At 32.8% G+C, this 27,959-nt stretch overlaps 1 protein-coding gene across 1 annotated transcript; it reads left to right on the top strand.

Moving 5' to 3' along the window:
• Positions 1-1,081: 1,081 nt before the first annotated feature.
• Positions 1,082-27,937, top strand: LOC116776449 (lysosome membrane protein 2-like). The gene is made up of 12 exons (XM_032669640.2): positions 1,082-1,225; positions 9,901-10,061; positions 17,477-17,587; positions 18,277-18,421; positions 20,822-20,963; positions 23,143-23,343; positions 24,354-24,473; positions 24,662-24,785; positions 24,960-25,103; positions 26,082-26,200; positions 26,858-26,989; positions 27,157-27,937. Exons 2-12 carry the CDS (start codon positions 9,908-9,910, stop codon positions 27,424-27,426), a joined length of 1,662 nt encoding a protein of 553 aa, XP_032525531.2. The 5' UTR covers positions 1,082-1,225; positions 9,901-9,907; the 3' UTR covers positions 27,427-27,937.
• Positions 27,938-27,959: the final 22 nt, after the last annotated feature.

Here is a 27,959-nt window from a genome sequence, read left to right as displayed (position 1 = left end):
TAATTATTATATATAATATATTAAAGATATATAGCCGTTCAGTTAACGAACCCGCTCGTAAACGTTGATTTGACTGACATTTCGAACCTCCTTTTTAGTTAAATTCGAATCGAATTTTAAAAAATACTAGCAACAGACTATATTAGCATGTCCATAACAATGATTTCAAGCAACAGCAGAGATGTTTTCATTTTATATTTATTATTTACGAAACAACATTACGTTTTCATAAAAAGCGTAGTGCCATCTATATTTAGATTTTAAAAACAATTTAAACGTGTTATTTTTTAACTATTTATGAATAAATACTGTCTGAGGCTGTTTAGTATGCAATTATCTGACGTTCGTATTTTTGGCGTAATGCGGTATGACTATTTTTTTCAATCAATATCTCTTTCTCTTTTAACAAACATGTCTGATTTTTTTTTTTTTATTGACAGGCACAGATAGTCTTTATGGTAGCAACTAATTTTATGACAAATTATGTTTGTAATTATTTGTTTCGTCAAATGGGGTTGTTAATATGAGAAATTAATTTATTTAATTATATTTAACTTTCACATTATAGTTAAACGTGTAATTTGAATAACTAACAAACTTATAACGAATACTTTTTTATTTTATATCAGTCAATAAAACAATAATTACTTTTTATTAATTTTTTTTAACAGTCAATAGTCTATAATTTTATATCTATAATATATATTTTTTTAAACACTTTGCTTTATGCATTACGATATTTAAATTCAATATAATTTTCTAAAAATGCATCTGTATTAATTAAAAATCAAATTAAGTTTATATTCATTAAACGTCGTTAATTTACAACTAAACGCAGATTTATATATTTTATGAAAGACATCAATTCGGTTTCTCAGGAAGATATTTTTTTATATATCCTTTGATTCGTCGTAAATCTAAGTTTATATTCATTCTGCCAATGTCGATAAAATAAATGTCAATAATATAATTTAATATTAGTAATAACTATTGAATTATCGATCATGTGTGATGATATTGTTGTTTTATTATCAATGTAAAGGATAATCTCGGTGGAGGTCGCGTCTGTGGCAGAGCGCACCAAACCATCGCCACTAACTCGTAGTTTCGCAAGAGCCGCGGCGTAGTGCTGGTTGCGCGCCATTTTTGATTTATCATTCAATAATTTTTTTTTAATAATAAATATATTTTAATTTGTGTTCGGATTATTGGATGTTATTCAGTGGTGAGTTATTTTAATACATATTTAATTAATATGTTTAATTAATTTTTTTTTATATATTATTCTGTTGTATGGAATTTTTCGACAGTTGCATTTGAGTGAATGGCGTGCATTGACCTAAGTTCACGGTAGACCCACAATCGATCACACGCTCTTTCTAAAATAAAAAATATATATTTTAATTAAATATAACTATTAAATGAAACTGTCTTTATCGGATTAAACTATTTATTATTTTATTATCATTGACGTTTTGATAACTTGAAAATAAAGTCTTAAATATTCATAAATTATTATAGATAATTTTATTTTATTTATATTAAATAGTTCTGTCACAATCAATTTTTTTCGTTTATAAAAATATTTTTCTAACAATTGACAAACAATGATCTCGTAAGACTAATGTCTTAATTGTCTTAAAACATATAATTTTGTTGCTAAGTACACTTAAATTTACACAACGTGTAAAATTTTTGTGCAACGTTACTTAATACAAATTGTAGTGAATGTTCAAGGACTAGAATTGAGATATCAGAACTGGAAAACGTCTATAACAAATATTTTTACTAAGGTTTGTAAATAGTTTTTCGTCCAACATATAAAATCGTTGACATTGGCAAAATGTTATACGATTCCTGTGCGAATGATAACATATTTAAAAAAATATATAATATGATAATTTTCATAGTAATTAATAAATGTTGTTAATCATAGATTTAATTTCATATAAAAATATCACACAAATTTTAGTAACGTAATTCTCATTCAAAATTATCTATTTTTTTATTAAATGTTTTTGGGTCAATTCTAGTTATAGTTATAAAAATCCAAAAAAAAATTAATAAATTAAATAAATTTATTTTCTTTATTATCTACGCATTTAAGGTAAACTTATACAGCCTTAAGTAGCACAACCAAACTTTTTAACATATATATATTGTAAAATAAAAATTAGATACGAGTGTATTTTTTTTTCATTTTTCTTTGTTGTATGATCCACAAAAAATACGATATATATCAAAAAATAAGATTAAGTTCAATTCCGGGTGAAGGACTGTATTATTTGTGGTTATTTATTGTACAAAAATATTTTCAAACATTCCGGTTTTCATACTTAATTATACTTTTATTTTAAACGAATCGTGATAATAAAAAACATCGTTAAAATTAAACAAAGTTAATATATATAAAATTCTAAATATATCGACAAAATTTTTCTATCTCAATGACCGATTTAATTTATTGCCAATACAACAGCATCCTTACCATTGTCACACACAAACGGAGAATCTGCCGTATATCATTCACACCATCTCCTGTACCATCGGTTTAGGTGTGTGAGGGAATAACTTCAAACGCTCCGTATTATGGTACAATAAAAACTTATTTAACATACACTGATTAAAATCTCAATTCTAAGTCTAAGGTTCTATATCAGAAATTATATTGAAATCAAAAAAAAATATCAAATAATTAACAAGCGTTATTTGATCTTACCTAAAATCTTATATATGTATATATATATATTTTGTTTACAACGAACTGTTTAACAATTATTCTTGAAACTTTTCAATAATATATTTAATTAACATAAAACAGAAACTATAACCTTACTATCAGTTCTAATTGTCACTTTACGCCCAGTTAAAAGTAATTCATTCAAAAATTTCAGTCGTATAGTATTACGTAGGTTATTAAATGAGAAACGTGGAACGCTTTGTAACTTGTATTAAGGGTACTGATTTATACTTAAACAAATTCTCATCTGACTGAATATACTATACTATAACTATGAACTGTCGGTGTTGAGTTTGTCAATGCCGACTGGTAAGCCTAAATTTTATTAATGAGGCTCGCGGAGACTTAAATGACCATTACAACTAAAGTAATGATAAGAGTATCTCTATATATTTACGTAATTCAGGAAATATAATTTTTATCTAATATACAAGAACGTCGTACAAGTGTTATTGAACTCTAGATATTTCGGGTCAAATTGTTGAAAAAAAAAATCCACTGTTAGTGATACGTCTTGGAAAGACTGAGTCAATCCAGCGGCTCTCGCTTTATCGAATATTATTTCCAATATAAAAAAACCGAAATTGGTAGATTTTTTATCAGTATCCAAATAATATAGGAGAGAAATATGTATTACTAGTTTTTGCCCGCGACTTCGTCCGCGTAAATTTCAAAATTAGTAATATATAGCTTTTACCCGTGACTTGTACTTTTGAATTGTACTTTTTTGTATGTATGTTTGAATTGTGCCGAGATGAGATGAGGCCATACTAAGTGTGACTGTCATAGGTTAGGTTAATACATTTTAAGAAGAAGATAAGTTACTGCAATACATTTTTATATACGATGTTTATTGTTTTTCCTTCCTTGGCCAGAAAAGTAATTTTTTCCATGGGATTGCGTTGTTTTCTCGCGGTCAAAAGTAACTCATGTCCTTTCTTAAGTCTCAAACTATCTCCTTACCAAATTTCATTTAAATCTGTTCAGAAGTTTAGGCGTAAAAGCGATCGGCCCACATAAATTTTCCAATCGGAATGCGTCATTTTCCCGGGGTGAAAAGTAACCAATGTACTTTGACGGGTATCAAAATATCTCCATACCAAATTTCGTACAAATTGGTTCAGTAGTTTAGGCGTGATTGAGTAACAGACAGAGTTACTTTCGCATTTATAATATTAAGTATGGAATAAAATTCATTTACACAAAGTGGAGCGCAATCAAAATCGATTCAACCGTTCGGGTATAGCTACAATATATACAAAGCGTGTTTCAAACGAAACTGCGACAAACATACATACAGTGAATATTTTTAATGTACGTAAATTCGATATTTAACAGGCAGATACTGATTGATGTCAATACATCACTGACCCAAATAATGTTCTACCAGCAACCTATCAGACAGCTTCGCTGCACACCAATTAAAAACAATTAAATTGTTCGCAAATTATTGGTCTTCTATATATATATATAATATTATATATTTTAAAAGGTAGGGAAGTTTGTGTAAGACATATATAGTTTTTGTAAGATATATATATATATATATATGACAATGCCAAAAGTTATCATGCTATACCAATAATACTTTATCTCAACATATATATGTACATAAAAAATAATATAGGTATTATCTTTAATTAACATTTATTAAATTTTTAATATTTAAAACGAAATTAAATTTTTAATTATGAAATAATAATATAAATTTGGTTTTGAATGAAAATAAAATTATACGTAAAACTATAGGTTTAAAATTATCTAAATCTATATAGTTGATTTCTTCACTTGTATAATTATAGCGAATGATCTTTATTAAACGCAAGTCCCTTACTTCGTGTTTACCGTAAGGAAATATATCACACATTTTCGTCATTACGGCATTAGGCCCCTTAAACCTACACCGGGGTCGCAAGTCCCAGGCACTGTTGAGGCTCCTCCCTGCGTCATGGACCCGGCACCCGCACGGTGAAACCATGACATGATGAGAAGATTCGAATAAGACAATTATTGTGAATAAGGAAGTGAAAACTGTCCGTACAGAGTTAAACGTAACAAACTCGTGGTAATGATAGCTCTAATATATTTATATGTAATGATAAGTATTTTCTCAATTCTCAGATCAGTGTACGGTAGCTCTGTAGCAAAGCATCAATCGCCAACCCGTTTCGCAGGATTCAGGATCAATTCCTATTTTGTCTCAACATATTTTATATGCCACAGTAATACCAATATATGAAATGTCAATTCAATGTCAATTTTGTCAAATAAGAAACAATTTTCGTTGAAAGTTTCCATTGATATCTACAGCGTATATTTTTTTTAGTTTTCTCACTCTCTTGTTTTAAAAGTTAGAGAGGGGAGACTCATTTTTCCACCTCGGAAGCGTCTATCTTTAAAACGATTGATTTTGACGAAAAATGATCTTAAGAACTTTTGTCTTTTTTAGAAACCTTATTGTCTTTTTTTAAGCCCTATCCATAGACACCCATCACGTATAGGTTTGCGGAAAAAATCATTTTTTTTAATCAGTTCCACGTATGGAGGGCTCCCCTTTAATTTTTAAATTTATTAATTTTTGTTCAAAATTCGAATAGCTGTTACCAGAATACATCAACCTACAAAGTTTCAACTATGTGAGCCCAACAATTTCGGACATAAATGGCTGTGACATACGGACGGACAGACATGACGAATCTATAAGGGTTCCGTTTTTGTCATTCGGCAACGGAACCCTAAATATATAACAAATATAATGAACATTTTAATTGCATCACTTGTTTTATAATCGTGACCTCTCATATGAACCGAGCCTATCATATCTGGTTTGGATAAATTCTCACAATGCCATGCGGCTGCGTTTTTAACGTAATCAAAAACTTGAGGTCATTTTTTTCAGCGAAATGTTTATTAAAGACAAAAATTTTCAAATTGCATTATTACATTTATTTATTTACCTGTTTATCCGAAATTTCGATTACTGGAGCAGCCGTGATCACTAAAAGAGATGACCGGGTCTTGTATAAGCTTACTATAAGTTTTCATGGCCACACTCCGTACGCAACGTTCCCTGTTCTCATATACTGTGAGAGGATGTCTGAATGAATTATTGCTTATTATAAGTGTTTCGATATTAAACACAATTTTAGATTTCCATTAAACATGTCCACGAGATACCAACATTATTTCCGCTTGATTTAAATTGTATTTTCTCGTTATACTAAATAAAATTATAAAAAACAAATCGTTTTGCAACAATATTAAATACGTACCCCTAGCACGTGTTATCACCGTCACTGCAGACGAAGCGTTTAACGTTTTTTTTAATAAACTATGTCAAAACTATAATGTAACTAGATGTGTGAATGTAAAACGGCTAACTCTCTGTATATAGTTACCACGTTAACACAGATTAAGCATATAGCGTCCTTACCATGCCATATCAATAGTCGTTTGAAAGGACCTTGTAGACGATAATTTAGTTCAATAGATTTAGGATGTAGACTTGAAAATCTAACGGAAAAGTTCCGTGCTCACATACATACACACGTAGGTGGTAGAGCCTAGCTGTGGTCAAATTGCTGCAGCTCGACAGGGGCTGGCTCGCCCGGGGAAGTACCGCCCGCCCCTGAAGATCGGCGTGAAGTGAAAATTTTTTTCAAAGACATTATATTTTACGCTTACCAGAAGTGTATAATTAATGAGTGGACGAGATCATAATAAGACTGTCCGATGATCTCGTTTTATGTAAATTATCGAAAGTTGTTGTGATATTTAAAATATAATAAAACCGCTTAGTTTTATATATGTGCATCATTTTATATATAATATCTTTCCAGTATATTGTACGATTCAAATATGGTTAAGTGGGCAGAGGAGCTTGGACATTTATCCGTCGTTACATAGACACACCTTAAACCTACACCTGGGTCGCAAGTCCCAGGCACTGTTGAAGCTCCTCTCCCTGCATCATGGACCCGGCACCCGCACGGTGACTCCATGGAATGATGAGAGGTTTCGTCTCTACATAGTTAATGACAACAAAAGCATATTTTTTGGCACTTTTTGAGTAGGTTCTGTTTTGCATCACGAAGTGCTTCAACGTGTGGGAACTTTATTTCAGTAACTTATACAATTCAACAAGATTATACTTATTTATCATTAAACGCTCTAATATCTTGCAAGTTTGAATTAAAAAATTTAATTTGGAATATTAAGAATTGACCTGGAAATGTGTCATGTGATACAGGTGTTGCAGAAGTCTAATATATAGCATATGCTAGATTAAAGTTGAATTTCCTATTCGATGTATAAAATAAAAATAACCCAGATCATTAGTATTTCCAGCAGTTCTGTATTTCATTGCCAGGTGAAAATTCTGATGTTCATCTTATGCTGGATTTATATATTCCACGAGAGACCTGGATTTACTAACAAGCTTACATGAGCTATATAGCGGATACGACAGTTAGAGCACAAAATTAACTCACAAAAAATACAAGTACCCAATTCCATTCAAAGCAAATAACTATAATAATAAACGCGAAATTAAAAATCACTCACATTTTATTGTCAATTCATATTACTGGTTATAAAACTTAATTTATATAAGTATATTTTTATAACCTTAAGGTTAAATTAGTCACGAATTATTAGATGGTCTCAGGGCCTCAAAAGAAACACAATAGAGAACGCATAGTGATGTACTCATTAAAATAGTTACGATTTTAAGGTTCACGCTTCACGATACAAAGGTTACAGATAATGTATTGCATTTTAACAATAAAATGGCGCGCGTGAAATTTATTGTACCTGTGTTATAAAAATTTGCGATTATTAACTTTTTTGTATATAATTATTTTTTTTATCAATTTCGTAAAATTTCGTTATTAGTAATTTGGAGTCGTTAGTAAAATAGTTTCTATATATAATAGTAATATCTATTGATTGTCAATATATTTATATATATTATATTTTGTCTGTTTGTAATTTCACACTATCAGCATTTCACTAAACGTACAATAAAAACGACAATTTCTTTTAAATGTTTATCAATTTGTCTGATTGTTCCGGCTATCTCTAGCCCGGTGAAACCGATTTTGACGGGAATTCCACTCGCGTGAAGCGAACGTCATAAGGAGATGGGATTCTTTTTAACCAACTTCAAAATTCCTAATTTTACAAAATATTTGTTTGTCGAAATGACATTGTCCTAAAGTAATATGATTAATTATTATATATTAAGTCGATATCTGACAAAGAGGTTCAAATGAAATAAATCCTTATAAGGAAGGGAAGTATATCTGAAAGGGGGTTTTATGCGTAAAGAGCCGCAGGCAATAGCTAGCTATTTTATAAGTTTTCTGTAAGCTTAACACAAGTTCGCGCTGCCTACGAAGCGGTTCCCGTCTCTCATTCACGTACGTGTGTACTATAATTCGGGAACGCGTACTGCACTGGTGTATTTCTTAAATATTTAAACCTTAAAATAGGATATCCATTTAAAACATAGCAAATGTTTAAAAATATTAATGTTTTTATTAATAGTATTACTCTAAGATATTTCGACGAGTTCTTTGCTAGAGGAAAGTGCGGAAGTAAGTAGGCTCTATCAGCCCTATTTAAACCGGCATCGTCTTCAAACAAGAGGTTCAAAATTCGGTTAAGGTCTCTGCATAAACATAAATAACCTTAACACATTATTTATCACTGAACCCGATTATCAGGCAGCTCGGACGAAGTCAAGGTCACAGCCTAGAGATATAAAATGAAATTTTGTTACGGGAACGTTTGGTTTGATTAATATTTTTTCACTACCTTACATCAAGTAGACCGTCTGCTCATTTGCCCTTTTATAAAAAACAAAAAAAAAAACATTATTTAATTGTGTTTTCTTATAATTCTAAATTCAATGTTAAAAACAAATCTTTTTACAATACAATATTATATTAATGTGCTTAGTACTAAGTACGTGTTATCAGCGTTTCTACACACGCAGCGTTTTACGCTGTTTATTAAACTATATTCATAATATAAAGTGACAAGATGGTTAAATGAAAAACTCTTAACTCTCCGTATGTAGTATGCGAACACAAAATACGGCTACAGAAAGCTCTATATAAAAGATATTTATATAGGTGTAAAAGAAAGCTGTTAGCTACATTATTTATTACCGAAGAACGGCTGTTGGGATAAAGTTGAAAATTGATGGGGAGATAGCTTAGAACAAGGAGACAGACATAACGTTTAATTCTGTTCGAACGAAAAAGAAAAAAAGACCTAATGCGGAATCTAGGGCGGAATAGAACTCGCCTAGTCAGCTATACGTATATTACTAATGCCGAAATAAAAGCACACGAAGTCGCGGGCAAAAACTAGTCTTTGCTAACTAGTCTTTTATTAAAATAGTTGTCATCACATCAGCCGTCAGAATACTTCCCCGAGACTGCCGGGAAGGGATATTTCAAACGCATCCGATGATTAAAAAAAAATATTACTTCACTGGAATAAAAAAGGGACATTGTTATACTGGGACTTGAATTAAATCACAGATGTTTAAGGAATAATAAATATTTAAATTACAATATTTAGTAATAAATATCAATTAAAAAAGATATCCAATATTGCGTGTACATTGAATCGGAACTAAGTTTTACCGGATACTAAGCGTTTTTTTTTTGTCGTGGTGGCCTGGAGGTTAAAAAGCCCGCCTCTCACACGTGAGGGCGCGGGTTCGAAACCTGGCAAGTACCAATGTGATCTCTTCCGAGTCATATGTACTTTCTATGAGTATTTAGACACCACTGACGGATGGTGAAGGAAAACATCGTGAGGAAACCTGGGCTTATAATTTCAAATTTTAAGATTGAAATCGCCAACCCGCCTTGAGCAAGCGTGGTGATTAATGCTCTAACCTTCTCCATGTGAGAAGAGGCCTTTGCTCAGCAGTGGGCTCCTATATGCTGATGATGATGATGATGATGATGATGAAAGCGTTTTTTTTATTAATTTACACATAAACCCGACGTCACAGTCCTTTTCACTAATGCCATCTTGTATGTTTTCATCTGTATAATAAAAATATTTTTTTGTGTGTATAAAAAAAAATACTTATTATAATTTAATTAGTATGAGAAAGATGAATGGGATGATTATTTCAGATCCACAATGAGCACAGACACGCCGATGACGAAGACCGCGAATTGCAGCAATTGCAATGACAGCGCGACTGAATCCCTCCACAGCCTACTGGAGGGTGAAGAGTCCAGGTGTGGGAGAGGAGAGGAGAGGAGTAAGAGGAAGAGGATAAACATATGTTGCAGTAAGTTTATAAGCATTGGCATATATAAATACATCTAGTAATCATACATTAATAATAAATAAAATTATCGATATACTGATACGTAAAGAGAAATTTATTGGTAAATTAGTCTTAGTATATACCGCGTTAGACGTTTTGTGAATGAAAACTCAAAACTGTAGGTGTTTAGTTTAATAGAAGGAAGTCGTACTAGGGACTGAGATATATATATATTTATAGGAAAAAAAATTAAATTGAATATTTAGGTGTTAAAAACCTTCTACTCTAAAAATATACAAATTGTCGTAATGTCACATATTAGAGTTCAGGTGTCACATTGCGGTTTGCTGTTACCAAATATTGTTGTATGTCAAGTTTTCTGTGTTATATATATATATATATATTGTTTATCTTTAAATTTTTAAAAACGTGCAATCATTTTTATTTTCTTTGCATTTATAACATTATCTAAGCGTAATATATAATACACGCGAACCAGCCGCCAGCGACATGTACAGTGTGTGACGTGACTTCACACACGACACCACTGGTGTGATGTGATGCTCGTGTGCGAGGGAACTGCACGGAAAACGGAAAAACTACTGCATCGATTATCAAACAGTTATCACCACTCGATAGCGTGATTCTCGAGGAAGGTTTTAGAATATAATTTGTTAAGTTTTTGTATTTACTTGTGTGTACATTAACAAATGTTGAAGATTCCGGGAAAAACATAAGCCGTCTGGGAGCTTTTAACGAAAACGCTGTCTAGAGTCTTTGGGATATAACAAAATAATAAATGGTGGAATTGTGTATCTTATACAGATCTACAGAAAAGTCCGCGGTGACATATGTCTATACCTTAAGGATAACACACTATATCTGTTTAACAACTTTTAACAATTGGGATTCTTAAAGCGTTTATTGGAAAGCTATTTACATAAATACGGCGTTAACTCTTATCAAAGTAAATTACTTCGTTTTCAAGCCTACTTCAGTATCTGTAAATTAGTTTTTAAATCATTTAAATCGGGAATACCATTTGAAAGTTATCATAATATAAGTTTAATAACTCTAAATTTACATAAAAAACTTTATATTTTTTGTTAAGAGCTCGTGCGAAGCCGGGGCTAGTTCCTAGTTACTTACAAGTCAAAATTGATTGCCTGCATGTATTAGAGCGCCACGCATTACCTCTCGCTCTGTCTCTTTTTCCATGAACCGTTAAAAATTTAACGCAACCTTATCGGAAGTCGCATAAGAAGTTTCACTTCAAAAAAGTAGTATGTAATAATAACTAACTAAGCCGTGACCTTTTCACTGACGTCATTGATGTTGATGACGTCACACCCAGAAGGTGAGCCTCCAAAGTAAGTGGAAGGTGACGTATTATGTAACGTGACGAAGCAGGTTCGTAAGGTTGTGTATTCAAAAGTTAGGCAGCTTAAAAATTAACGACTCGCTAAAAAAAAAGAAACAACTTAACAACTCGTTAAAAGCTTCTCTTCTCTAAAATATCTCTATTCTAATAACCTTATTTATACTGTAATGCGCGAAAATTCATAAAACAAAAACTTTTAACTCTCCGTGTGCAGTTTCACAAGGCAGACTTTCGCGAGTATTCATTAAAATAAAATTTATATTCGGACACTACATACGTTCACGTTTCGGTTACTTTGCAGCAACCGTGATCACGGGCAGACGAGGTGAGAAATAAGTTTTAGTAAGCCGAATATATTTCGTTTTATTAAAATCTATGAGGTTTTACGCTTGTACGAGATCTTAATTACAGCGAGCTCAGCTACAAAATTAACACTTGCAATTATAAAGCGTTGTGGTTTTTCAACATTATTATAATGACAAACATAAATGGATTTTTATTAAAATATAAACAAACATCCGTTTCCTCCGTCATATATTTACATTGAATATATTTTTAGTCAATACAGTGTCCGGTTACTTCAATGCTAACAATAATTTTATTGACAATCTTCTCATATTTCAACTATATACATTTATAAAAAAAAATAATAGATTTTTACTATAGTTGTTTGTCTGTATGTTCCGGTTAATCTACGAAATTGCTGGACTTATTTGAATAAACTTTGACTGGGAGATAGATAAGGAGTAACTTAGACTGATAATACATAAGAAGAAACATAATTACATATATTATTCTTATATATACAAGAAGAAACTATTAAACTTGAACGAAGTCGAATGCAGAACTAGCCGTTCTTATAAAGAAGGCTCCTCTGTTTACAGTATCATTTAACGTAATGTTTCACAAAAGTACTATTTATTTGTGAATTTTTGTGTATTTGATAAAGTTTTTGAGATTTCTGTATCAAAACAAACACGTATTCTGTAACAAACAATTCATTATATTCAATTCATGAGACAAAATGCTTTGAAAAAAAGATTCTGTTGCAGTTGTCTTAACTGTATGCTAACCACGAGTTTCCCGTTTTTTATTTAATAAACTACCTTAATACTGTTATGTGGAGAGATTGATGTATGAAAAACTGTTAACACTCCGTTTGTAAATTGACGAGACGAACTTGTGATAAGCGTACTATTTGTAACTACTTTAGTAAAGAAACAATTCGTTTGGCTTTAAATTAAAAAAAAAAACAGATACGTAAAAAATTGTTTCCAAAAACATTATGAAAGTAAATTTTTGCGTAAAATTCTAAAAATCATTCCTATTTTAATAAAAAATTGGCTGGATATTATCTCACACCTGGAATCCCTTCTAAAATATAAAATCCCATGTCCTGACACTACCAAACCTCCAGATGCAGTTGGCTTATTATGCGCGCATCCAGGGCAGTACAAAGAATAATAAGGAATCATTGACAGGAGATGACATATGACAACATTCACTGACACACTCGCATCTGTCAGACATCACGGTCTATGGAAAAAAAAAAGAAGTCTCGGGTCAATTGCAAAGTTATAAACAACATAGCAATATAGAAAACATGGTTCTTTGAAGGTCTAGTAATGTAATCTCAACAAGTGACATTTACAATTTGATTAATAACTAACTGTCACTGTCACTTAAGAAATAATCTCCTAAACATATATACATATAATAGTTCGAGGCGCTAGTAATTAAATAAACACCTTTATTCCATTCGAATATTTTCTCCACACAGCACTGAAGATTATAATACGTCTGACAAATAAAAACGTTGACATTTGCAAAATATTCCATGATACCAGTGCGAATGAGGATATAGCATAAAAAATGCACATATAAGAGTTTTCCACTGATATCTTCACTCATCACGATACCTCTGGAACCATAAGGCGTAGAAACTTGAAACTTGGTAGCAATATTCCTTTCGAAAAATAAAGGTCAGGTCGCAATGGGTGTTCCGGGGGAGTCCACAATGAAGAAAGGCCCGTATTTAAAATACAGCTCCTACATGCTCCTAATTTGATAGGAATCTTTTACATGTGATGAAAAAATTATCTATGAACGAATTTACCAATAACTCATCCCCTATAATTATTGCGGGGGTGGGTGTTGACTATGAAAAATTTGAATTTCTGTATTTTGTGGCACGCTAGAAGGGCGAGTAGCAGCCTATATATATATATATATATATATATGTGTGTGTGTGTGTGTGTGTGTGTGTATAAGTCCTGAAAAGGGAAAAACTGAATCCAGGAGTGAGGAAAGTAAGTCATTAATGGAAACGCTGACTGTCAGTGAGTTTGACAGTTAACAGGACGCCATACTAATATATGTCAGATGATTATAATAATTTATATTTAAAAATAAAATAGCTTTATACATCACTAGTTATCGATGAATCGCAAGGACCTTAGTATTATGAAATGTTATATAAGAATTATAGGGTTAACATATTAAATAGTCCGATTAAATTATAATTCCGTCCTTCCGATTCATATATTGTCTTGTCAATGATTATAAAATAAGTAGCCATCTTTGTTTCATCCATAATTATAATGTCACACATATACCAACTATACATAAAACATATATATTTGTACCGAGTTAAATAAAACCTCATTATAATTATTTAATGTAAGGATATGTGTACATGAATTAGATTTTAAATTTTCATAGTAATGATTGCTTTTCATTAACCGCTATACAAACGAGCTTATATTACGTTAACTAAAAACGATCAGTTTTGAGTATACCATTAATATATCCGTTGAAATTATATCTAAGTGGCGTGCTCATTGAAATAGAACTAATAGTATCGGATTTATATCTACATACATACTGAGATCTAAGACTTTCGCGAGTTTTATTCATTTCAATGAAACTAATATTTTTTTCGGATAAACTACGCGGATTTTTATTCTTTAAAAAACTACATAGTCCCGACGTTTCGGTTACTTTGCAGCAACCGTGATCACGGACAGACGAGAAGTAACCGTTAAAACTTATAATAAGATTCACTAATGAAAAACTTAAAATGTATGTATTTAGTTTCTAAACGTGGTCAACTTTTTTTGACAGATGCATGTTTTCAATAATGCCGCCATCCGTGCACAGTATATTCAGCCAGTGTCGTTGATATGTAACTGGTAGCTATATAATTGTCAAATTGACGCTGTCAACATTTATATTTTGACATAACATAGAATGTGCTTAATATATTCAGCCAGCATGTTTAGCGTATATCCAAGGTTTTCTCATTATTATAGTAAACCTTGAGTTTGGGTGGATGCGAAATTCTATCAAGGTCATGCCTTTGTACTTCATTGTTGACCAAAAAATATCATTTGCAATAACTTCACATGCCCATTATAATAAAGTCGTAAAAATTATGGTTTTTCAATAGTTATTTTATTAAACCAAATTAACTAAAGATCGGTTAACTGGACGGTTTTGGTTAAATTTAACCGTCACGATAACCTTTGTTTTTATCGTGTTCTGGGTGAAGAAACGAACGTTAAATGATATGAGTATAGTTTAGTTCGCTATAAATAAAATTAAATCATTACATTCTCCTTTAATGCTGAAATATCTTTATGTGTACATATAGTTCGGCTATACGCGTGTATGTCACAGAATCCCTCGTGAACGGCTGGGCCGATTTAAATGAAACTTTTTGTATACATCTGTGTGTCGCCCCAGATGGTTTAGATTCACATATCATCCCGGCAGATGGCGCCGCAGTCTGTATCTAGGTTATTTAAAATGAAAAGCCTGTTACTCAGGTTACTATATGTATTGTTTTAAAACACTGTACATTTCTCTCTGACCGCAACTCTGATATTCAGATGAGCGGATTCGCGGGTGAACACTAGTAATATTTATGGATTTTAAATAGTTTCCAAAAAAATTGTTCTGTCTTTTTTTATCTTTATTTAAAAAACTAGGTCCTATTTAACTGAGACGCTCAGTAGACACTCATCTCGCATCTAGATAGTTGACAGTAGTTAATCTATATTTATCGTAAATTAATTATATAAAATAAATTAACTAACTACAACAACCTTTTTATTTAATTTTGCATATTTTAATGATTAAGAAATGCATTTGTTATCTACAAAATATGGGTCTTGTGATGTATTTAAAAGATCTATCTACTATGTAAGTAGATAACAATATATATATATATATATATAGTTTATAATGCAGGAAATATATTTTACATAAATTACGTCTTTTTCATAAAGAAAAACAATGTATTGATTAGGTGATTGTAAGGAATTGATCTAGTGTCTAATATTCAATACAAGTTCACTAATGATTATAATCACGTCAAGTGTTCTCAAGGTTTAGATAAATCGACAAAGACCTAGAAAAAAATCATACATTCTTGTTTAGACTTCCTAAAACACACGACTTTACTTGCGTAAAGAAGCATAAAAACGAGATAGAAAGGAAAATTAAACAGTTTTATGAGTAATACGCTCACACACCATACATACACGTTAACACAACACTCCATTTACCCCACCCACAGTCGGGTAAACTATATTACAATTAAATCAAAAAATTTCTAATATAATTAGTTATTATTTCTATTTAATAAGGGTTAGTTTTAAACAAAAAGGATAGCTTGATAACTTTGACGTAATTTTTGTGTGTTTGTCTGTGGCGTCATTTTAATTGAGATAGTTCTTGCTTCTTTTGGTAAATCTAGTCTGCAATGTCACAGCATTAAGTCATTTCTTTACGTTTATGCTGTGAGGTATTTTTGGCTTGTGATAACTCGATTAAATACTACCCTAATGGGATTTTAAATTTTTTGTCACATACAATTTGTTAATTGAATTATTTATTTTTTCTATTATTAATTTTTGATTGTAGAAAAAATATTAGTGTAAAAAGAACAATTCAAAAACTAGAAAATTTTAAATAAAACTAATATTTTTTTATTTACTACACGTTTTTTTTATTATTTCAAACTAAATAATCCGACGTTTCGGTTATTTCGCAGCAACCGTCATCCCGAGCAGACGAGATTTCATCTCAGACATCCGAAAATATTTGCTTTATTTCAATGAATAACCGCGAAAGTCTTGGATATTATAACTTAATTTTAGCTGAGACTTTTGTAAGAAAGAAGCCCGTGTTATATTTAATAAACAACAAAAAATTCATATTTAATGTGTCACTCGATTTAAATCTTTATTTTCATCTTATTGGGTTATTGCTGCAAGTCTAGATAAATAAACTTTCTACCTATTTATCTGGCAGGATTCATGAGATATAACGTAACTTACAAACACACAGGCGGACAGACAGCAGCGTCCTAATAACAGGACCCCGTTTTATACTTAGTACACTGACCCAAAAAAATACGTTAATAACATTATGTACCTCGTTTTACCCTTAGCATAAGTAACCCATAAAAATACGTTACTAATAAACTCATAACATCAATTAATTATCACGTAACAGTCAGTCAGTTAGTTTAACTGGATGTTAATTCGGTGAGATTAGTTATATCTGTGTCATGAGCCAAGGTCCGCGCGGGTATGGACAGCGAGGGCCACAACCCACCGAGCAGGTTGCACTGATCTTACTTCATATAATTTCTTTAATTTAACTATTTTCGAACGATAACTCACCTGTTAGAATTTTTAAACTTAAGGAATTAAGATGAGACTGTTTGAACTATATGTAAAGCCTTTTGTTATATATATGTCACTAGACAAGAATATTAATAAAACACGTGAAATAAAATATATATACTTTCCCTTTAATTAAGTGTTCCAATGAATTACTTATTGTAATTCTTACTGAGCTGAATATACGTAGATGATATGCGCGTGTGTATTTATATTGATTTTATTGATAAAATAATCCTTGCCAAAAAGCTAGTACCCGTTAGTGCCCAATAATCGGAACTATGTTTGTCATACGTATTGGAGTCTTAAAACTATATTAGAAATACGTATATATGGGCCTGCAGTTTCCTGAACCTTCCTTCCAGATCCTGTCAGCCAGGTGGTGTGGGGTGTCATATTTATCATAATAAGCATCAGCGGTTACATATTCCCGCCCCGGGAGGTCATGCTGTGGGAGAAACTGAATATGAGACCTGGTGAGTATTCACGCTTACTATAAGTTTCCATATAAAACTTATCTCACGTACGTATCTGTATGGAAACTTGTAAACAAACTATGTACGTAGACTTGTGCAGACTTGTGTAGACGGATCCCTAACTATCACTTAGACATGCTATGACTGTAACAAATTATTTTCTTGTCCGTCTATCACACATTACAACGTTGGAGCTTCACCAGAAAACATCATCAGAAAAATCTGTATTCTTCTCCGGATCACCAACAGAACTTGAATTATAATGTATAAGATATCGTGTAGTCATTTAAATGAAACTAAGCTTTTCGGATGCTAGAAGAAAGATCTCGTTTGCTTGATCAGGGTTGCTATATAGTATAAAGGAGCCGAATGGATGGAGTCCCTCCGCGCTGAAGAAGTGAAACTTCGTCATGTGAAATGAAGATAGGAAAGTTAGATATTGTATTTTAATAAACTCTTATAGTTTGTTTAAGAGAAACTTTACAAACATTGTTCACATTTCACTATCTACCCACCTGTTTACTCTCGTTCCGTCTCTCTATCCCCCCTCCACCCGCGTTGAACGTTTAACGCAACCTTTTGGAAGTCACGAAGATGTTTCACATCAAAAACGCGTAGTATCCGAAAATATTAGTTTCGTTTAAATGGAAGTTAAAAGTCTATAGCTTCTTGATTGTCCACACACCAAGGTTTCCCGCCCTACGACTGGTGGTCGGATCCTCCCGACCAGGTCAAGATGAGAGCTTACATATTCAACGTCACCAACCACGAGCGGTTCCTCCAGGGTCTGGATGCCAAGATCAACGTAGAGGAGATAGGTCCCATTGTATACTTGTAAGTTATTTCAATTAATTTTTAATTTATATGTAGGTATATTCCAAACTAAAATTTTAATTCCCTATAGATTTCGATATTACTTCACTTAGATTTATCTGTGAGATTTTATTTCTTACTATTGGAATTTTAGGCCTTCAGAAGATTTTCAGATTTTAAAATGGTTACTAACATGAAAAAGCAAAAGAAATTTTACGTCGATTAAATGATTTTAACGAATTAAACCATGTATACACATATATATTGCAAAATAATTGCATTTCCAAAACTAATAGTACCGTTTTATAAATTTCTTACATACACTCGCATTTATTATAGCTAATAAAAAACAAATAAATTAATCATCTCTCAAAATAACCGGCAATCGGGAAAACCGTTAAAATCAAAGTATACAACACTAACATCCCAACGGTCAAGGCCCGGTGTAATTATCGGCGAGAGGCCCCTTCACTTTAGGTGCAGGGCCGCAGTTAGCCAAAACATATTTAACACATAATGTTTATTACTACATCAGTATAATTACCACGTGTTTCAGTCGTCACACTAAACAGACAGTTTGCAAGTTTTGTAACAATGTTCGTATCGTGAATCTAAAAACTCTCTGTTTGGTTCGTCTATACAAACACGTGGTAGGGGTCGTTATGCAGCTCTAATTTCCTTGTAAAATTCTCGTAGATTTTAATCATAATATATTCATAATTGCATAAAATTACCGAAACTAGTGAAGAAAAATTCTTGCAAAATTTTGTTTTTAAGAACATATGAATTTTTAATTAGATTAATTGTATTACAGGGATAATAAAATATAAGTTTATCCTATCTACACATATAACTTCGGTTGTATAATAGATTATAATTGTAAAAAAAAAAAAAATTACGACTAAATTTTCTCCAACCGCTTGGTTACAACGAGGAATTTCTCAAAATCTTTCATCACATACACATAAAAAATGTTAGACAAATAACTATTCGCTGTACGATTGAGAGACGAGAGAAAAATGGTTGGCAATACTAGTTCACCACACACAGCAACACCACAGTCCGTACGGTTCGCGTCCAGAGCAAACAAACTTGTGGCTGCTGATTTATATCTTATAAGTAATATATTTTAATTTCCAATAATAACTTGCGTTCACTTGAAACCAATTTAAATAAAATTTTAAAATTTAAATTAAATTACCATCAAAATTATACACAAAGATTCTCGCGTTCACACATTTTAATGTAACGAAGCTTTTCGGATAGTAAGCGTTTTATATTCATAAAAAACTTTAAACTCTTACTATCAGTTCGCATCAAACTACACTCAGAGCGTTAAATTTCTTAACAATATTAACGTACCACATTACGGTTTAACCGCAAAACTATACGTGTGATTAACGTAGAAACTCATAGTAAAATTAATAAATTTATGCGTCTTAACGGAAGTGATAACTCAAACAATTTTTATACAGAACCTGTGTAAGTTATAAAAAGTTTTTTATTAAATACATTTTATATACATTAAATCGATAATCTGTCTCTCAATAAACTTAATATTACTCGAAACACTTTTGTTGCTTGCGTGTTATTCCCACGCCCTATACGAGAGACAGGGAAACTGGACTCAGGCGCGTAACGCGTTACGTTACGTTACGTTTACTCTCCCATAAGATGATGTCACTTCAAGAATATTGTAAAGAATTCGTCAGCAGCTTATGGATGAGAACTGCTGAGCAAAGGCCTCTCCTCACATGGGGAAGGTTAGAGCATTAATCACCACGCCTGCTCAAGGCGGATTGGCGATTTCAAACTTACGATTTGAAATTATAAGTCCAGGTTTCCTCACGACTTTTCCTTGACCGTACGTCAGTGGCGTCTCAATACTCTTAGAAAGTACATATGACTCGGAAAAGATCACATTGGTACTTGCCAGGTTTCCAACCCACGCCCTCACGTATGAGAGGCGGGCCTTTAACCTCCAGGCCACCACGACTTATATTATACAGTAATAGTTAAAAGATTTCATAACTTTAAGCTGCTTCGGTTCCTCATACGAAGTCATTTCTCTAAATACTCATCTAAATACTCTTAGAAAGTACATATGGCTCGGGAAATAACATCGGTACTTTTAAATTAATCTAACATATTTCGGATATACTACGCGAATTTTATATGTGATTACATCTCGTCTGCCCGTGAACACGGTTGCTAAAATGTAACCGTTACGTCGGGATTATGTCGTTTTTTAAATAATAAAATCCGCGTAGTATATCCGAAACATATTAGTTTCATTTAAATGAATAAAACTCGCGAAAAACTTGCTAGGACTTGCCAGGTATCGAACCCACTCCCTAGATGCACGAGGCAGGCCTTTGACCTCTAGGCCACCACCAGTAAGTAATAACAATTATGTTTTAGGGAGAAACTAAATCATTTGGACATCAGATTCAATGAGAACAGCACTCTGACGTACACAGCCAAACGTCACCTGATATACCTGCCCGAGGACAACCACATAGACCTAAACAGAACGGTCATTGCACCGAACTTGGCGTTACTGGTAAGTATTTCATAAATTTAAACCTTAGTACACGTACCAAACTAAATACGAGCCGTTCATAGTTTATATATACAGTTATACAAACATTTGGTAAGGTGTTGTACGTAACGTTAGTCCGTTAGTAGATAACTTAGACGTAGGCAATAGATAATTTTTTTAAATATTTGGTAAGTCATAGAAATCTTCCGGGATAACAGCATAGAGATCGTTCCTTTGACTCAAAAGCGACACTTGTTATACATTTTTCTATACAACGGTGTTGCCCTGGCGATGTTCGTATAATTTACTATACGCTACTCATAAACAGGCTCCACTTATATTAGGATAATGATTTTTCATAAAACTGTTGTTTATTTACATTATAGAGTCAGATATCATAGTTTATATAGTTATCGTCAGTCACTATATCTGTATGAACTTTTTAATATTCGTATTTTTGGCGACGGTTTTATAAATTCTGCCAATGTCAAGAGGTCGTTTAAAAAAGCCACGTAATTACAATAAAAACCGATAGAAGAATAGAATTGATGAAAAACATAAACAAAATAGATATTTTTGTAATATTTGTGTCGTAAATAATTTTTGCTCACAAAAATATTAATTAAAATATATATATATCTACGTAAGAATATTAGAATCGAGTGCCTTTATCTAACGTGTTAAAATTCTTACTGATAATGGTCTATACTCTTACCATTAGTCCGCAACGCTAGTCGCTACACTACGTACTAGCCGTATCTAGTATATTCATATACCAAACATGACTATCAACGTTGATACACGCTTTAAAACACGAAAATGCTTTAAATAAAACAATTTTTTTTATTATTTCAAACAACATACACTTGAGAATTCATTCTAATCTCGTCTTCCCGTGATCACGGTCGCTGCGGAGTAACCGAAACTTCGGCAGTATGTAGCTAATGAGACGAAACCTCTCAGCCATCCATGGATTCGCCGTGCGGGTGCCGGGTGTCGCGTTGCAGGGAGAGGAGCTTCAACAGTGCCTGGGACTTGCGACCCAGGTGTAGGTTTAAGGCCCCTAACTAACGCGCTTTTAACGCTCACCTCCACCGTCCAAGCTCCTCTCTCTACCTAACCAAATATGAAACGAACCTGCTAGGGCTGCCTTCGACGCACGTTCCAAGAATGAACTGATGTTAGTTCTTGGCAGGCCTAAGTCTTTTAGCAGGTTGTAGAGAAATTTGGCCGTTATACCTCTCGCTCCAACTTCTACCGCGTACAAATTTACAACGAACATATTCTCAGTGAGCTCGTAATACTTGTTGACCTTGATGGGATGGTCTTTGGGATGTTGGTTTCCCAAGGAACCGACCCAAGGAATTCACGAATATAAAAATATGTCCGGTTTGGAGGCCGACGCACAAATATCCTCTGGGATCTATAATAAAAAATCATTACACTCGAAAACAATAGCTTTATTTAAATGAATACTGGCGAGTCTTAGATATTATTACGAAAATCTTATCAATTGTGATAATGAAAACTACCGTTAAGTATACATCTGCACCAAGCTTTCAATTGAATAAAAAACGTGTTACACAAACGAAGTCGCGGGCGTAAACTAGTGATATTCACAAGATATATTTTATAACAATTATCGTCTATTAACACACAAAAGAACACAGTGTTTATAGCTTTTAACACAATCTGTCAACTGTGACATTCATGGCCGACATTACAGCGTCAAAAGATTAAGACAGTGACATAATGAGCTTTTAAGTACAGATTACGAAATTGACACATATAAAATATATATATATATATTATATTCGTATTTATGTCATTTAATATTTAATATATTTTTTTACTTTTTAGTTTGGTTTATTTATAAAATCTTGTTTTTTTTAAATTTGAATTAAGTTTCTTACCTTATCGACTGTAGATGAACATTATATAAATTAACCAAAATCATATTTTGCAAATTGAAAAATGGAATAATTTTATCAAATTAGTGTATTGTCATCGGTCCTCGATAAATCTACAAAGTTTGAACGATTTATGGCCGTTTAAAGTGGGTCAAAATCGCGCCCAAAGAAGTCGGTTACAAACATACAAACAAACATACATGTGAAGCTAATAAAAATGTATGGGGTCGTAATAATTTTTGTCTGACGGAAATCATATTGAGACATTAATTTGTTGTATATATTTGTAGGGCATAGCGTCATATCTCCACGATGCGGATTTTTTCATCCGGAGCGGTTTCGTTGGTCTGGCTAGTTTGCATTCATCCAAGTTCTTCGTGGAGAAGACCGTGTACCAGTACCTGTGGGATTTTAGAGATAATATCCTGGACACATCCCAGCGAGTCGTCCCGGGGATGGTCCCCACAAACAACATGGGCATGCTGAGTCGAGTAAGTCACGGATGAAAATGTACAATGAGTTTTACGATTGCATCACTAAATATCAAACTACCTTTTCAAAGTCCAGTTTCAGTCTCGATGTTTAGTTCAGCGTCACTTCCAGTAATGTCCTACAGAATGTCTGAAGCCAGTATTCATAGTCTCCAGACACAAGTCCATACTCAAACGTTGCCATTACAGAACCACGACGGTTCAGTGTCATGAGTAATTATGATCAGTCAGAAAAATCATTCCTAAGGATTATAGCATATTATAGTTAGCGCGGCACAGATGGCGCCACTTGTGACATACCCACATTTTTGTTGGGACTGAAAATTATTATTAAATTAAAGTGGGTTACTGATTTTTATTTACAAACATAGATTCTAGGACCGTTTCTCTTCCATGCTTTACAGCTGATGATGTTCTCAAAGTCCATAATAGCTTGAATTAGTTTCAAAATTTCGTTAAGATTTGAATGTCTTATTAACATGAACACCAAAGAACATTAATTCTTATCAACTCCAATGTATTTTGACGACAATAAGTAGACTAGGATAAACATTTTTTTGTCTGTCCCTATCATGACTTAATCGATTTTGATATAACATTACAATGTTACCAGATAACAATATAGTCGTAAATAATAACTCCGACAAATAAACATTACTTTTCTGAATAAAGTGTGGTTTTAAAATGATAATAGGCAAGTTATATATATATATATATATATATATATATATATATTTTAATTAACGTTTGTGATGTCAGATAAAATTAATTATCGTATACAAGTTTCCGGTACATTTCTGACATATAAGCACAATTTCTTTCTTTTAGTATTCGATATACCCTCTAGAGTCTAGCACAAACCACAATTAATTGAAACTTGCCACGAATGTTTTAACTAATGATACATAAATATAGTTTAAATAAATCAGTTTTTTAAATACATTTAATAATAAAGGAGGTTATATACTAAATAAAAAAAAAATAGTGAATTTAATATCATTTCATGTAAGATATACGATGGCTTTTCTGACAACTACACCGTGAAGATAGGCCCGCAGTGGGGTCACCACGAGTTCTTCAAGATCGATAGGCTCAATGGAGCCCAGAATTTCAGGGAATACGACATACATGTGAGTAGTATATGAAAGAATATTACATAGCAACATATCATTAAAATTAATTAATTTGTTCGTATAAATAATTTTTTAATATTTGGTAAAAATCTATTTCCATTAAAACCTCCTTTTTTCAAGTTGCGCGGAGGCGGGAGACGTTTGATCTGTACCAGAGACAATTAACGTACGATTTCTTTACATAGAAATGCAGAGACCGAGTGACCGGCGCCACGGAGGGCGTCATGTACCACCACCACATGTCCAAGAGCGATGTCCTGTACGCCTTGAGGAAGACCGTCTGCAAACCGTTGCCTTTGTACTTTGACAGTTCGTAAATACGACAATATTAATGACAGTTGACGTTTACATCTATGACATTTGACAGGTCACAGCTTACAACATTAATCCAAGGCATAAATCAACGATACAATATAAATTATTAATAATCATTAAGCACACATCTTTTCAGAAAGTATATTAATATATTTTTTTTTTGTCCAGAGGAATTAAAGATGGAAGGCGTGCCCGTTTACCGTTACAACCTATCAGAGCAAGCGTTCGATAGACAGAGGAACGGAAGCGACTGCTACGCAACCGACGATCCACTTCCGGACGGTGTCAGTGACGCCTCCAAATGTTTCTTTGGTGAGTGACTTCAAAAACTTATTCTGATGTAGTTTACTACGCAACTATCAGTGGTGACCAGCCTTTGCCAAAGTGGGCGATGACAGTCGCTTGGGAGCGCATCAGTCAATAGGGGGCGGGTAAGAGATCCAGAAAAAAATATACTGCCATGGTTAAGTCAGAAAGGTTTATATTTAAAATTTACTAGTGTGGCAACACCGAGGATGCCGACTTATAGATCACTCATTACATGGCTATCATATTGTTTTACTTATTTAGGTCGTTCAAAAATAAATAATTTATTTAAAATATGATATCAAAAACAATAAAAATCAAACCGTCTATTGTTTGATAAATTTGTATCTCAAGATAGTTAACATTTATTAACAGTACAGGCTGTATTCAAGATAAGCACAGATACATAATTAAATATACATTGGACCCTTTTCTTTGACGCATGTTTTGCCTTTTTTATGCTATGTCTTCAGTCACACTGGATTTGTTGAATATTTTGCCGATGTCAGCATTAATATTTGTCGGGCGAATTACAATCTTGAGTACCGTGTGGAGCAAACACGAAGGAGTTTGTCGAATGGAATAAGGCGTTAAATTTATTTATTAATATATTTTTTTAAAGAAGATTAACATTTAAGGTACTAATGAAAGAAATTGTCCCGTCAATGTCAAAGTGACATTTTATATTTTTTTAAACTTTTTCAGAAAAGCGTTAAAACCAGTGTCGTACAGTCATTTATATCTTCGATAAATATTTTGCAATCTTATTGAAAATGTGGAGTACGATATAATGTATTGGATGTTTCTGTCGGTCGGCTGGTGCTGACGTCCTAGTAACCTAAGACATGGATTTTCAATGTTATTTCAAACATGGAATAAATAATTTTTTCCCAGCCTCCTATTATTTCTGGCATAGGATGAATAAATTTCATGCACAAGTCAGATTAGAGAAAATTTAATAACTTTGTTGCTAATTCTGCACAGATTTCCCTATGGTTGCTTCCTATCCTCATTTCTACACGGGATCTCCTCACAAGGACGCCTACGTCACCGGCCTGAAGCCGAACAGCGAGAAACACAGGTCATACGTCATTGTGGAACCGGTGAGACAAATATATACATATATGAGACGAAACCTCTCAACATTCCATGGATTCACCGTGCGGGTGCCGGGTCCATGATGCAGGAAGAGGAGCTTCAACAGTGCCTGGGACTTGAGACCCAGATGAAGGTTTAAGGCCCCTGTCTAACATGCGTTGAATGCTCACCTCCACCGTACAAGATCCTCTCTCTACCTAACCCAATTTGAAACGAACCTACTAGAGCTGCCTTGCTCCAACTTCTACCGCGTTCAAATTTACGACAAACCTATTCCTAGTGAGTTCGTTCGTGAGCTCGTAATATTAGTTGACCTTGATGCCAGGGTCTTTGAGGATGTTGGTTTCCCAAACAACTGTCACCTCTATTACCACAACGCGCCTTAAAATTCATGTACACAGAAATATGTCTGGTTATACTTTTTCTCATACGTATCCATTAGTATGGTCCGATTCTAGGCCTCTTTAAGGGTAGCGTAAAGCTTGACGTTTGATTTTGTAGCTGTAGTCCCATCTCCACAGAACCTATTGTTATACAGGCTTTCGTTTTAGTAATTTTATGTACATACATATATCTTTATATAGTTTGTTTTATTTATATCCCATATACATATATATGTATACATCAGCAGAATATTCGCTCTATAGTGTTAATAACTTCAGATAACCGGGACCCCATACGACGCGGTTGCCAGGTTGCAGTGTAACCTCCGTATCAGCGACCTTTCTGGATTCTATTCGACCATGTACGAGAAATTTTCAAATCTCATCTTACCCATTGGGTGGATAGAATACGTGAGTACTCATATTATTACAAAACAATAAATTAGCTTCAAACAATATATTATTATAAATATAAGTATTGCTCTCCAAAAAAAAATTTTTTTGTTTCTGGCAATACTAACTCAGCAGCTGTCAAATATATATATATAAATAAAAAAAAATCTGTCAAATGTTTCCAGCACCAAGAAGGTCTACCAGCTCGCGTCAAGCAAGCCATATATTTCATGGTGGTAATACTCCCGCCGCTGTCAACCGTCATCTTCATCATGACGTTCCTCCTCGGCAGCTCTCTGATAATAAAACAGATTATAACGCAGAAGATAAATAAAGAAATACTCCCGTCCATCATTAATTTTAAATCCCAGAAAGAAGATACGAAACTATCCGACAATAACATATATACATACGAGAAGGAATTGTTTCTAAGGAAACCGCAGCTTTCTAGGTGATTGTATGATTAATAAATTAGAAACGTATTAAAATTACGTCTAAAAAGAATTCTTTAAGAAGTTTCATAATGTCCAGATCTAAAGAGGCTGTGATTTCATTTATATATATGAATTAATTATAATGTGTTCAAAAACAATTACATAGCGCTTAGTGACAAAAAATATATATTAAACACATATATAAACTATTTTGACAGAATCAGTGTCAAGACTGAGACCGTGATAAATAGATTTTTTAATTAATTTCACCGTCGATGCATTTAGTACGCCGCTCATCCCAAAGAATACAGTTAACATACTAGCTGAAAATGAATTGGGTAAAAAAATATGTTTATAATTTCCCGTTTATAGTTTTTGTAGAGAATAATAATTAAAAAAAAAATCCTAAGAAATTATATATTAAATTAATTCTAACATTCGACTTGGTAATTATAGAGAATTATTTAGTTTTATTTAGTCATAAAAGTTCTTGGTTCCTATGTGTTCTTTTATAATTACAAACAATTGCTCATATACGTAATTTTAAGATTAAT

The sequence above is a fragment of the Danaus plexippus genome, chromosome 30, assembly GCF_018135715.1.
Source record: "Danaus plexippus chromosome 30, MEX_DaPlex, whole genome shotgun sequence".
NCBI classification, from domain to species: domain Eukaryota; kingdom Metazoa; phylum Arthropoda; class Insecta; order Lepidoptera; family Nymphalidae; genus Danaus; species Danaus plexippus.
This window is presented reverse-complemented; position numbering and strand designations above follow the sequence as displayed.

Bases quoted from the DNA above. Each gene is read 5' to 3' on its own strand.
- LOC116776449 (XM_032669640.2), top strand. From the start codon at position 9,908: ATGAGCACAGACACGCCGATGACGAAGACCGCGAATTGCAGCAATTGC. The intron at 20,964-23,142 runs GTAAGTATTTCA...ATATATTTGTAG, and splicing joins CACCGAACTTGGCGTTACTG to GGCATAGCGTCATATCTCCA. The intron at 24,474-24,661 runs GTGAGTAGTATA...TTCTTTACATAG, and splicing joins TCAGGGAATACGACATACAT to AAATGCAGAGACCGAGTGAC.